This window comes from Sceloporus occidentalis, unplaced genomic scaffold, assembly GCF_023333645.1.
Source record: "Sceloporus occidentalis isolate IW3139 unplaced genomic scaffold, rSceOcc1.0.p SCAF_12, whole genome shotgun sequence".
Classification (NCBI taxonomy): Eukaryota; Metazoa; Chordata; class Lepidosauria; order Squamata; family Phrynosomatidae; genus Sceloporus; species Sceloporus occidentalis.
In genome coordinates, this window is record NW_028316992.1 from 23822962 (window position 1) to 23834472 (window position 11511).

General features: G+C 44.7%; 2 protein-coding genes across 3 annotated transcripts in view; one reads left to right on the forward strand and one right to left on the reverse strand.

The window, feature by feature from the left end:
• Positions 1–974, reverse strand: part of LOC149305391 (germinal-center associated nuclear protein-like) — a 52306-nt gene extending 51332 nt beyond the window's left edge. For both annotated transcript variants that reach the window (XM_089478083.1, XM_089478084.1), the window contains exon 1: positions 890–974. The gene's annotated coding sequence lies outside the window, so the exon portion shown is untranslated. The remainder of the gene's footprint in view (positions 1–889) is intronic.
• Positions 975–1053: 79 nt separating this feature from the next.
• On the forward strand, positions 1054–11511 carry LOC149305392 (endoribonuclease YbeY-like). Its single transcript, XM_089478094.1, has 5 exons — positions 1054–1235; positions 4843–5142; positions 7840–7971; positions 10169–10237; positions 10437–11511. Exons 2-5 carry the CDS (start codon positions 4933–4935, stop codon positions 10521–10523), a joined length of 498 nt encoding a protein of 165 aa, XP_089334220.1. The 5' UTR covers positions 1054–1235; positions 4843–4932; the 3' UTR covers positions 10524–11511.

Consider the following 11511-nt stretch of genomic DNA (forward strand, 5'->3'; position numbering starts at 1 on the left):
TGGCAGTCTGTAACAGGCCATAGTCAAGACCAGTTTGAACGCAGTATTGACTATTAAAAATAACTCTGATTCCAAGTGCCACGTCATAATTATTTGTGTTGACGGACTGTGAAGGCATAACATGCAGAGAAAAACAAGCAGAATAATATTATTAATAAACCTGTGCTTACAATAAAAACCACTCTTAAACTAGTCAATGATGCCTGAGGCGAGTTCAAACTATCATGACGTTTCTCTTACACATTCAGACACGCCAGCCCTGGGTGATCTACTTGGCAAACTGAACCTACCAGGATAATTTAGCCTACAAGGATTTTTTCCCCCTCAACCTTCATCCTATTTTGTTTCAAATAAGCTGTTTTAAAACACTGTTACCTACATGAAAAGAGACAAAAGCAACAAAGGCAGTGATGGAAAAGGGGACGGGTTGGTCTTCCATACAAAGCAAATCCCTTCCACAAAGAATATTCCCTGCTCTGGGTCCTGTTCTCTGGAGCAGCAGAAAACAAGCTTGCTCCCTCCTCAATATGCCATCCCTTCAAGTATTTAAACAGGGCTATCATATCCCCTCTTAACCTTCTCTTCTCCAGGCTAAACATCCCCAGCTCCCTGAGTCCTTCCTCATAGGGCTTCATGGTTTCCAGACCCTTCTCCATTTTAGTCGCCCTCCTTTGGACACATGGCTCCAGTTTCCCAATGGGCTGTTATAGCTGGGGAGGGAACCCATCAAGTCACACTCTCTCAGCCTCAGAGGATAGCAATGGCAAAGCCCCCTCTGAAGAAACCTTGCCAAGGAAACCCCAGGAGAGAGAGGGTCGCCTCAAGGTGGCTATTAAGCTGCAAACGACCTGAAAGCGCACACACAGCAACAGCAGCAACCACTACATACCGTCCCCAGCATTGAGCCTCCAAGGCCCTCCTGGACATAAACAAAGCTCAACTGCGCAGGACCGGAAGGAGATTCCCTGCCCGAGTTGTGCCAGAGAGGAAGTGACGTCACGCGGCTCTGGGTATCGCGAGTGAAGGCGGGTGGATTACCTTGGCGCATGCGCAATGAGAGAAGGGATGGCCCCCATCCCTTTCCACACGGTTTGGGTGCTGTATTGTTTTACAGTAGTGTGCGCATGCGCAAATGACAACCCAGGGAGAGTGAGTGGGCGGCCTGTGTCCAAACTAAACCCCTTTGAAGCAATGAGAGAGTGCAGGGTTTCTCCTGAGTCAGCTTCCCTTCTTTGGTAAGGAAGCAGCAGCCCCTAGACCTTCCCTTGTTCCCTCTTTCCTTTCTTGTTCTTCTAGGGAAACTGAGAGGGAGGGGTTGTTTGGGAGCAGTGGTTGTTCCCAAACATTGTCCCTCCAAGTCTTTTGGACTTCATTTCCCAGAAGCCTCAGCCACTTTGACCCACAGTAAGGAATCCTGGGAGCTGAAGTCCAAAACACCTGGAGCAGCAAATATTGGGAACCCTTCTTCACTGTTCAGGCTGATGAACAACCCAATGTCTTATGAGTCTTGGGGAGGATTCAGTAGCATAAAGTGCAGAAATAATCCATTTTGAGACTGCTTTAACTGCCCTTGCTCAGTGCTAGGGAATCCTGGGAATTGTAGTTTGTTGTGGCACTAGAGCTCTCTGGCAAAGAAGGCTAAATGTCTCAGAAAACTGCACTTCCCAGAATTCCCTAGCATTGAGCCAGGTCTGTTAAAGCAGTCTCAAACTGGATTATTGATGCAGTTTGTTTTGGATCCTAACTACAGAAGCTTTCTTCACAGAGAATGGTTCTTAAAATAGTTGATTTCCCCCCTCTAAAACTAAAACCCACTTATTAGATTAGATGTGGGACTCCACTGGGTAGGTTCAAGGCAATACATTTTAACATTCCCTGTAAAGATTTTAATATGTCACTGTGTTATAGATTATTGATTATAGATTGTTTTAAAACCAGAATTTTAACCCAAAATCTGCAGGGAGACCAGGCGCTCGATTGGAAAGGAAGCATTTTCATTTTTAGCCGCAGCTGTTGTCCCCAGAAGGAAATGCATCCAAATTTCTGGGACCATGATTCTAAAATGGACCAGGTTTTTATAGTATTTTGAACAAAGAAAACTAGAAACCACATTTCATTGCTTACTTTGAACTGAACATTTATACCCCTGTATATTCATTGGATGTTCAAATATTACACCTAACATACGTCTCTATCCCTCATGATACCCATCAATCAAACCATTATCCGTATGTTTGGTCCTCACACTGTTTATGCAGTACTTCCTTTTATTTGGGCTAGCTACTTAAAGTCTGGAGCCATTCAGAGTTGTTTACGTTCCTAAACAGAGCATTTGACATGACCTAGAATAACAACCTTTGCTCTTAGTGCATTTTCAGCACTATAATCTTCAGCTCCTAAGCATAAGTAAAATTGTGAACTTTAACCATTATACCACAACTATATCGCATAATGAGAGCCAGTGTGGTTTGAGTCCTGGATGGTGACCCTGGGTTTGAATCCATACTTGGCTATAGAAACCCCACTGGGTCGCCTTGGGCAAGTCACACACTCTCAGCCTCAGAGGACGCCAATGGCCAACCTCCTCTGGACAAATCTTGCCAAGAAAATCCCATGACAGGGTCACCTTAGGGCCACCATTAAGTCAGAAACAACTTCAAGGCACACAGCAACAAGCTTTTAAACATAGGTTTTTTGTGGGATTTTCGGACTAAGAGACCATGTTCTAGAAGAGTTTATTCCTGATGTTTCACCAACATCTGTGGCTGGCATCTTCAGAAGATGCCAACCACAGATGCTGGAAAAACGTCAAAAATAAATTCAAGAACATGGCCACTTAGTGCGAAAAAACTCAGAAAAAACTATGGATGCTGGCCGTGAAAGCCTTTGACTTCACACGCTTTTAAGCATTTTATGCATGAGCATAAGTCCAAGAAGCACACTCTGAAAGGGCCATCTAAGTTGATGGCAGGGTGGTCCACACTGCAGAAATAATGCAATTTGACACCACTTTAACTGCCATAACTCAATGCTATGGGATTCTGGGATTTCTTTGAGAAATTTCGCCTTCCCTGTCAGAGAGCTCTGGTGCCCTTCCAAACTATATATCTCAGCATTTCATAACATCAAGCCATGGCAGTTAAAGAGGTGTCAAACTGCACTATTTCTGCAGTGCAGATTAGACCTAAACCACTTCCTCAGCCAAAGATGAGAATCCACACTCTAGGATTGCATAGAAAGGCAATTCTATAAATGTTTAAATACCAAACAAACAAACAAAAAAACCCACCCCAAAAACTACTTATATGCACATGAAAGAAAGACTTAAGTTAGCAAAAAAAGTTAGCAAAGAATGGATATGACTTTCTCTCACCAACTGTTTTCTCTTTTTTATACCACTGCCTAAAGGATGTGAGCCTTGAGACTTTCCTCCTTGTATCTCTATATGCTGGACTGAAAGCTTCAGCTTTTATTATAAACAAGCATCTCTAGGGTTGTGTCCGCACTGGAGAAATAATCCAGTTTGACTCCACTTTAACTGTCATGGCTCTGTGCTATCAAATTCTGAGTTGTGGCAACAGAGTCCTCTGACAGAGAACAATAAAGGTCTCACTAAACTACCAATGTTAATTTAATGTGTTGTCTGCTATATTTTATTGTTAAGATGTATTAATATGTATTATGTTTAATTATTGTCATAGAATGTACGCTATACGAAGGTTTATTTTATCTGTTTTAATTGATTGTACGTACAGTGCTGTGTAAATTTACAGTGCTTTATAAATAAAGCTTAATAATACACATCTTAGAATTCCATCATATTGAGCCATAACCATTAATATGGTGTCAAAGTGGATGATTTTAGCAATGCGGATGCAGCCTAGTGTGGAAGACTATTGGTAAACCAGTATGATTTGACACTGAAAGTGGTGAAAACAGCAGAACTGCATCCCCTTGAAAGCTTGAGGAGAATTTTTGCTGTTTCTCCACTCCTCTCTTTTCCACCCTCCAAAGTTCCACCCAAAGAAATTCTCCAGTTAGATTTTCCTCAGACACTTTGGGTGCTTCCATTCTCTGATTCAGCAGATGCTGTTTTCCAATACGTGGGCTGTGTCCCTTGAAACTCTGGCCTGGTACAGACAGGCCCTTTGTGGCGCGCCCATGACATGCTAGGGTTGCTTGGGGGTGGGGCATGCACATGCCCCACAACCCTAGCACGTCATGGGTGCGGCGCAACTGCGTGGCACCATCCAGATGGTGCGTGCAGCGATGACGTGCCAGCAGCACAGTGTCCAAACGGGGCTGCGCCGCTGGCACGTCATTGCATCGTCGCTGACGCTTTGGCGCGGCACAAGTGCACCACAAAAAAGGGGCCACTTCCAAGCACTCCTTTTTTGCTGCGCAGCAGCGCCACACAATTTGGTTGCTACGGTGCTGCTGTGGAACAAGGAGAGACACCTCCCCGGTGCCTCTTTTTGGCGCTCTGTACCACGCCTCTGTTCCTGAACCTCTGGTGACCCTTTCACAGTCTATAATTATATAGCACCACAATTCCCCTTTAATTGCCATGGCTGCTGCCTGTGGAATCCTCCTGGGATTTATGCTTGTGGTCAAAGACATCAGATGTACTGCTGATTCAAAAGGTCCCTCTGAACTATAGATCCCAGGATTCCATAGGATGTTGCTATGTCGGTTACAGTGGAAACATAGCACTGGAATTGTGTAGTGTAAAAGAGCTATAACTCTGGATGAGACTGATCAGTTCTGCTGAAGTTCCTTTCTGTTTTTCAAAAGTAGCATTATTTTAAATACTGTTGTTAATTTCTGTCTTTGCTGTTCTAGGTCCTGGTAGCTGTCAGCCATGTCTAATGTTGGTCATTTTGGGAAAAGCCTCTTTTGCAAAACACTGCAGTGTCTTCACTTCGTAATGAGATGAGCCTGATCATACGTAACCTGCAGAGAGCCATCCCCATCAGGAGAGTGCCACTTCGCAAGAATGTAGAACAATTACGTTACGTTTTGGGTGTGCAGCAGTTTGATCTCGGTGTTATCTGTGTTAGTAACAGGCGCATACAGCAACTCAATAGAACTTACAGACAGAAGAACATCCCCACTGACATCTTGTCTTTTCCTTTTCATGAGGTAAGCTTTGCTTATTTACTTTTCTCCAGGTCAGCAATAGTCTTCTGTTGTCATCCTAAGAGCAAAAATAAGATGCTAGATTTTTAATGGGATATGATTAGGCCATCTGCTTGAGGACTGCAGCCAGGCACACACACACACACACACACACACACACGGACTTCAGAGGGCTGCTATGCCCCAACCCCAATTCTCTTTTAATGTTAAACTTGTTATTAAAGTATCTCAAATGTCCCCTGCACCCTCTTGGGATATTGAGAACATTACCATGGTTTTGCCTCTCAGTCTATTTTAGGTCCAAAAGGGGGTCAGATTCAAACTAAGAAATCATAGAATCATAGAATAATAGAGTTGGAAGAGACCGCAAGGGCCATCCAGTCCAACCCCCCTGCCATGCAGGAAATCCAAATCAAAGCATCCCCGACAGACGGCCATCCAGCCTCTGTTTAAAGACCTCCAAGGAAGGAGACTCCACTACACTCCGAGGAAGGAGTCTGTTCCACTGTCGGACAGCTCTTACTGTCAGGAAGTTCTTCCTAATGTTGAAATGGAATCTTTTCCTGTAGCTTGCATCCACTGTTCCAGGTCTTAGTCTCTGGAGCAGCAGAAAACAAGCTTTCTCCCTCCTCAATATGACATCCCTTCAAGTATTTAAACAGGGCTATCATATCACCTCTTAACCTTCTCTTCTCCAGGCTGAACATCCCAACTCCCTGAATCATTCCTCATAGGACATGGCTTCCAGACCCTTCACTATTTTAGTCACCCTCCTCTGGACATGCTCCAGTTTCTCCACATCCTTTTTAAATTGTGGTGACCAGAACTGGACACAATATTCCACGTGGGGCCTGACCAGAGCAGTATTCATGTTTGATTCTAAAAGAGGGCACCTCCCAGTCTTAGGCGCATTACACACCGCCATTTACTACGTGCTCCGTGCGTCCTAGGATTAGGAAGCGGCGTGCTAGGATTAGGAAGGGTCTCACCTTCCTAACCGGCCCTGTTCCTAGGACGCGTGGAGTGCGTAGTAAATGGCGGCGCCCATCCACATGGGCGCCGCCATATTTACGTCTCGGATGCACAGCGTCCAAACGTGGCGCAGCAGAAGTGATGCTGCGAGTGCACGCCTCGCGCACCACTTCTGGGGGCCAAAAAGGAGCACCATTTCAGCGCTCCTTTTTAGCTGCGCCGGGAAGCCTCGCGGTCTGGCCACCGGGGCTTCTCGGCGTAGCTAATGGTCTGTAACACGCCATAGATTAGTTCAGAGGGGAAATATAGCAGACTTGCTCCTCACACTCAGGGGATGTGGGTGAAGGCCTCAAAAATCAGCTTGAGTGGCCATATTTGGGCTATATTTTCCCCACCACAGTACATGGAATCATTGAAGACCTCTTGCAGATAGATCACGGTTATTACAACTTAAGAGCCACAAAGATCCTCTATTTAAAAAAAAAAGGGGGGGGATTGTGGTAATGTAAAAACAAATGCCCTCTCTCTATAGCCATGCCTATTTAAAATAGCAAAAGGTGCAAGGGAGAAAAGTACATTTCCAGTGGACATGGGTTCAAAAATAAAATTAGGTAAATAAGAGCATGGAAGCATAAATATCCTGAAGGCAGCAGATCGTATCTGCTTGGAAGCTAATCAAGTTCAACCCTTGTTAGTACCATACTAACTGCTGTAGGCTATATTTCAGAGGAAGGAACTTGTAAAACCACCCTGAATATTCTTTGTCTAAGTAAACCCTATGAAATTCATAGGGTTGCCAGAAGTCAACAGTTAACTTGAATTCACATACACATACAAATAAGAGACTAACTTGTGTGTTATTAGGTGATTTGGTCCTATTTGGTCCCACCCTGGCCTGGCTGTAAGTCAGTTGGTGACCTGAAGGCATCTACATGTCATCTTTCCCCTTTTGCCTTGTCAGAGGGGTTGTCTGAACAGGCCACAAGGCCCATATTCCTCCCAGCCTTACATCATCCAGTTCAGACAATGCAGGCCAAAACCCGGGGGGGGGGGGGGGGGATGGATCAGGCCTAATCTTGCCAAACGGGATGTGGATTTTTTGGATCCAGCCTGATCCTGGAGTAAACAGCCTCAGGATAATTTGACCACTGGTTTGCTGCGGAGTTTCCTGGAAACTGCAGCAAACCTTGGCTGTTCAGACAACCACCCGCACTCCTTACCTTGCCATGCCATTGCTCTTACTCAGATGCCCCAAATTGCCACAAGGTGCCTGGCCACATGGGTAAGATCAATGGGAAGGTAAAGAGCATGCACCAGTAGTGGGTCTTGAGTTAGTGCAGGGACAGATGTGTAACTATCCAACCAGGCTTGCCCGGACCCTCTTTTAACACTCCCATATTATATATCCTGAGATTCCAGGACTTAAGTGTGCTTAAGTGGAGTGTTGATGCTAACCCTACCTGCTTGGACTTTACTGTGGTTGTTGTTGTTGTTATTATTATTATTATTATTTATCTATATCCTGCTCTTTTCCCAAAACTGGGACTCAGCGCAGCTAACCAACTTGTGGTTCACAAGCTGGTAGCCCAGATAACAAGAAGGTGATGAGAGGGACCAGCAAACAGATACAGATTAGCTGACAAGCAACAAAGCACCTTCAGTCTAAAGAGGTTGCAGTGTTCTATATAGTAACATTTTAATTATTGTTGGAACCTGTTCCTTTCACAGAATCTGAAAGCAGGAGAACTGCCTCAACATTTTGCGCCAGATGAATACAATTTGGGAGATATTTTTCTAGGGGTAGAATATATCTTTCAACAATGTGAAGAATACAGTGAAGATTACTACAATATTCTTACAGTAAGTATGTGGCTACTAATTCAGTCATGTTACTACTTGTGTTAGTGTCCACCTGTTAAAAAAAAGCTCTGAAATCATGGTCTGCATGCACATCTATATTGCTTCAGCTATTGAGTAGTTTTAAAAAGGTTTCCTGACAGAAAGCTACATGTACAGCCACACTAACATCACCCTCTTGCTGACAGAAGTCTTGCTTTTTCTTAAGGTGACTTGCAGCAATATAAAACTTGTTAGCCTGGAAAAAAGGATATCTAAAACTTTCTTACAGAGAAGACTTTTTCAGTCTTCTCCAACAAAAGAATTTTACAAGACATTATGACTCATTTGTTTCCTTTTACATCTAAGCAGTAGGTGTGAACAGATTATGTCAGTTCAAGATTTTAATAACATACTAAAGCACGTTTTGCTCCCAAAAGCTTTCCCTGCTCCTCAACTTCCATTTTATTCCCACAAGACCTGTTGCACATTGCCAGTTCTTGCCAGTGAGATTACCAGACAAGTTACCAGAAATGTTTAAATTTAAGACCAACTAAACATAAGTAACTTTTATGTCAGCACCGTACCATAAGTTATCATGCCACACCAAAGTCACCAGCCAACTGTACATTTCTACCTGTAAAAGTTGTTTTTGGGAGCAGGAGCTCCCAAAATGTGATTTAAAAAACTGAGGGCCTGACAGACCCTCCAGAACATGATCCTGGTGCCACAGAAGGATGTGTGTGAAAAACTGAAAATCCCAGTGTCCCTGTAAGTGGCATAATGAATTTAAGACAATGCTGCTTTCTGTTCTGTGGCACAGGTTGCAATAATTATGCTAGGCATAGTTGGCCACTGTACAGCAGTAGCTTCCCTCGATTAATCCATGAAGATTATTCTGTAAAATACATAAATATTTTAGATTGAAAGCTTGGGGTCAGGGAATAGTCAAATTAACAATGGAAAGCCTCTCATGTGAAGCGCCATATATACTGATAAAAATGGGGGAGGAAATGAGAGGGAGAAAAAAGAAAATATGGTAGCATCTTTAAGACTTAGTGGTTTTAATTTTTCATGGATATGCATCCACTTCTTTGAATGCAGTACATAGTGGTACTGATGGCACCATATAAATACATATTATACTATATGGTACAGTGGGCCCTTGGTATACACGGGGATCTGTTCCGGACCCCCCGCGTATGCCAAAATCCGCATATGCTCAAGTCCCATTTGTCCCCAATGGCGCATGCGTGCATGCACTCCGCGATTGGGGACAAAAATCCCTCTCCTCCCCTCCTCTTTCCATCCCTCCCTCCCTCTTCCCCTCCCTGCTTACCTGCTCCGTCGCCACACCACCACCTCCCGCATCCTTGCCGCCTCCTCCTCCTCCGCCACCGCAGGAAAGGCCGAGTGCTGCTCATGGAGATCAAGAGGCCTCCAGACTGCACCAGGCCCTTCTGCAGGGGCGGTGGCGAGGATGAGGCCAAGCTTCGTCCTCCCTGCCCCCACCTCCGCCACCGCAAAAGGGCCGGGTGCAGTCTGGAGGCCTCTTGGCCTCCACAGGCAGCACCCAGCCTTTCCCGCGGTGGCGGAGGAGGAGGCGGCGAGGGGGATGGGAGGCCAAGCCTCGTTCTCGCCGCCGCCTCCTCTACCACCGCGGGAAAGGCTGGGTGCTGCTTGTGGAGGCCAAGAGGCCTCCAGACTGCACCCGGCCCTTTCGCGGTGGCGGCAGCATGGCGGGGAGGACAAAGTTTGGCCTCGTCCTCGTCGCCACCGCCACTGCAGAAGGGCCCGGTGCAGTCTGGAGGCCTCTTGGCCTCCATGAGCAGCACTCGGCCTTTCCTGTGGTGGCGGAGGATGCAGCGGCGAGGATGCAGGAGGCGGTGGTGTGGCGATGGAGCAGGTAAGCAGGGAGGGGAAGGGGGAGGGGGGGAAGGAGGGAAAGAGGAGGGGAGGAGAAGGACTTTCGTCCCCAATGGCGGCACGCGTGCACACGCGCCACCATTGGGGACAATTTCCCTGGATTTGCCATGCACATATGCTCAAATCCGCGCATGGCAAATCCGCGTATAAGGAGGGCTGACTGTAATATACTAGATTGTCCTCCCTGGCTATTTTCAGTTTTTAAAACTATTTATTGTAAAATTATTGTAACATTGTGCTTTTGCAGCCTACTAAAATCATGTGAATCACTAATTATTTTTTTCTGCTTGGGCAGGTGACAGTTGCTCATGGTATGTGCCATTTGCTTGGATATAAGCATAGCACAAAAGCTGATTGGGAAGAGGTAGGTGTTCTCCTTGACCTGAGAAACAGTAATACATTGTGGTTTGAATCTACAAAATATCAAACATATGTAATATGTGATCTTTTTTTATCCTAAAAATGCACTATGAGTAACTGACAATTCAAGCTTGTAAAATCAGATGTAATTATGTTGTTTGGAAGTAAATGTATTCATTCACTGTTGTCTCATTTTATTTCAGATGTATAAAAAAGAAACACAAATCCTCCAGGAGCTAAGCAGGTTGTCTGGTACAAACTTTCAGCCGTTGACAAAAAACCACTTCTAGTAGTTGTATCTGTAAACTGATCCACACAAGAAAGAAAGAAAGAAAGAAAGAAAGAAAGAAAGAAAGACTGTTTTAACTACTTTATTTTATTAAGTAACCTTGTCCAACTTCATCTAATCTTGGATATTTAGGAGAACTGACAGGACAGTTCCTTTTTTGAGTTATCTGAGGTAGACTAAGCCTCATGCGGCCCATCTGCAGATGCTTTATAGTCTGATGTTATGGTGACATCGCATGACTCCTGATCCCACAAAGATGTTATATGTGGGATACAGGGTAGTAAACATCACAAGATTCCCACGTCCAAAGGTAAAGACCTTCAAAGTCTATCCGATGGTTTGTCTTGTCCTTTCAAAGGGTCTATCTGTATCCTTGTCTGCTCAGTCACAATCGGTAGTTAATTCTCTCTGCCTTGTCCACTCAATTGTCTCTCGTCAGTGGGTAGTCCAGTTGCTTTCGGAGGATTGTCACAATGATACCCAATTTGGGTATGCCCATTTTTGGAGCCCTAGCAGTAACTTAAAAGATGTTGCCCCGGCTCGCCAGCTGAGGTGAATGCATCCAAGTAGTAGCTACAAGGAACCATGGTCTATGTATAGAGCATATGTTGCCCTATATAGATGTTACTTGGGGTTGATGCGATTATACACTTAGCCGAGTGTACTGTCGGTATCACTCATTTTCCAGCGGGGCCACGTGGAGGCAGTGTCATTAACGGCATCACCCTGTAACCATGAGAGTCATAGTTACTCCCGCTATTGCTTTTATTCAGTTGTCCTAAGCATTCATTTTCTTTGTGATATGAGACTAATTTAATCCAAGATTAAATGCTTCAGAACTTCAGATGTGTGTGATATACATGTACAACACATTTTGATGTTGATGCGTACCTGCCTGCTTTATAAAGGTTCTCTGGTTATTTTTTGTAGATGCAGACATTCCCAGTGATTGGGTGGCATATAAATAAATCCTATTATTATTATTATTA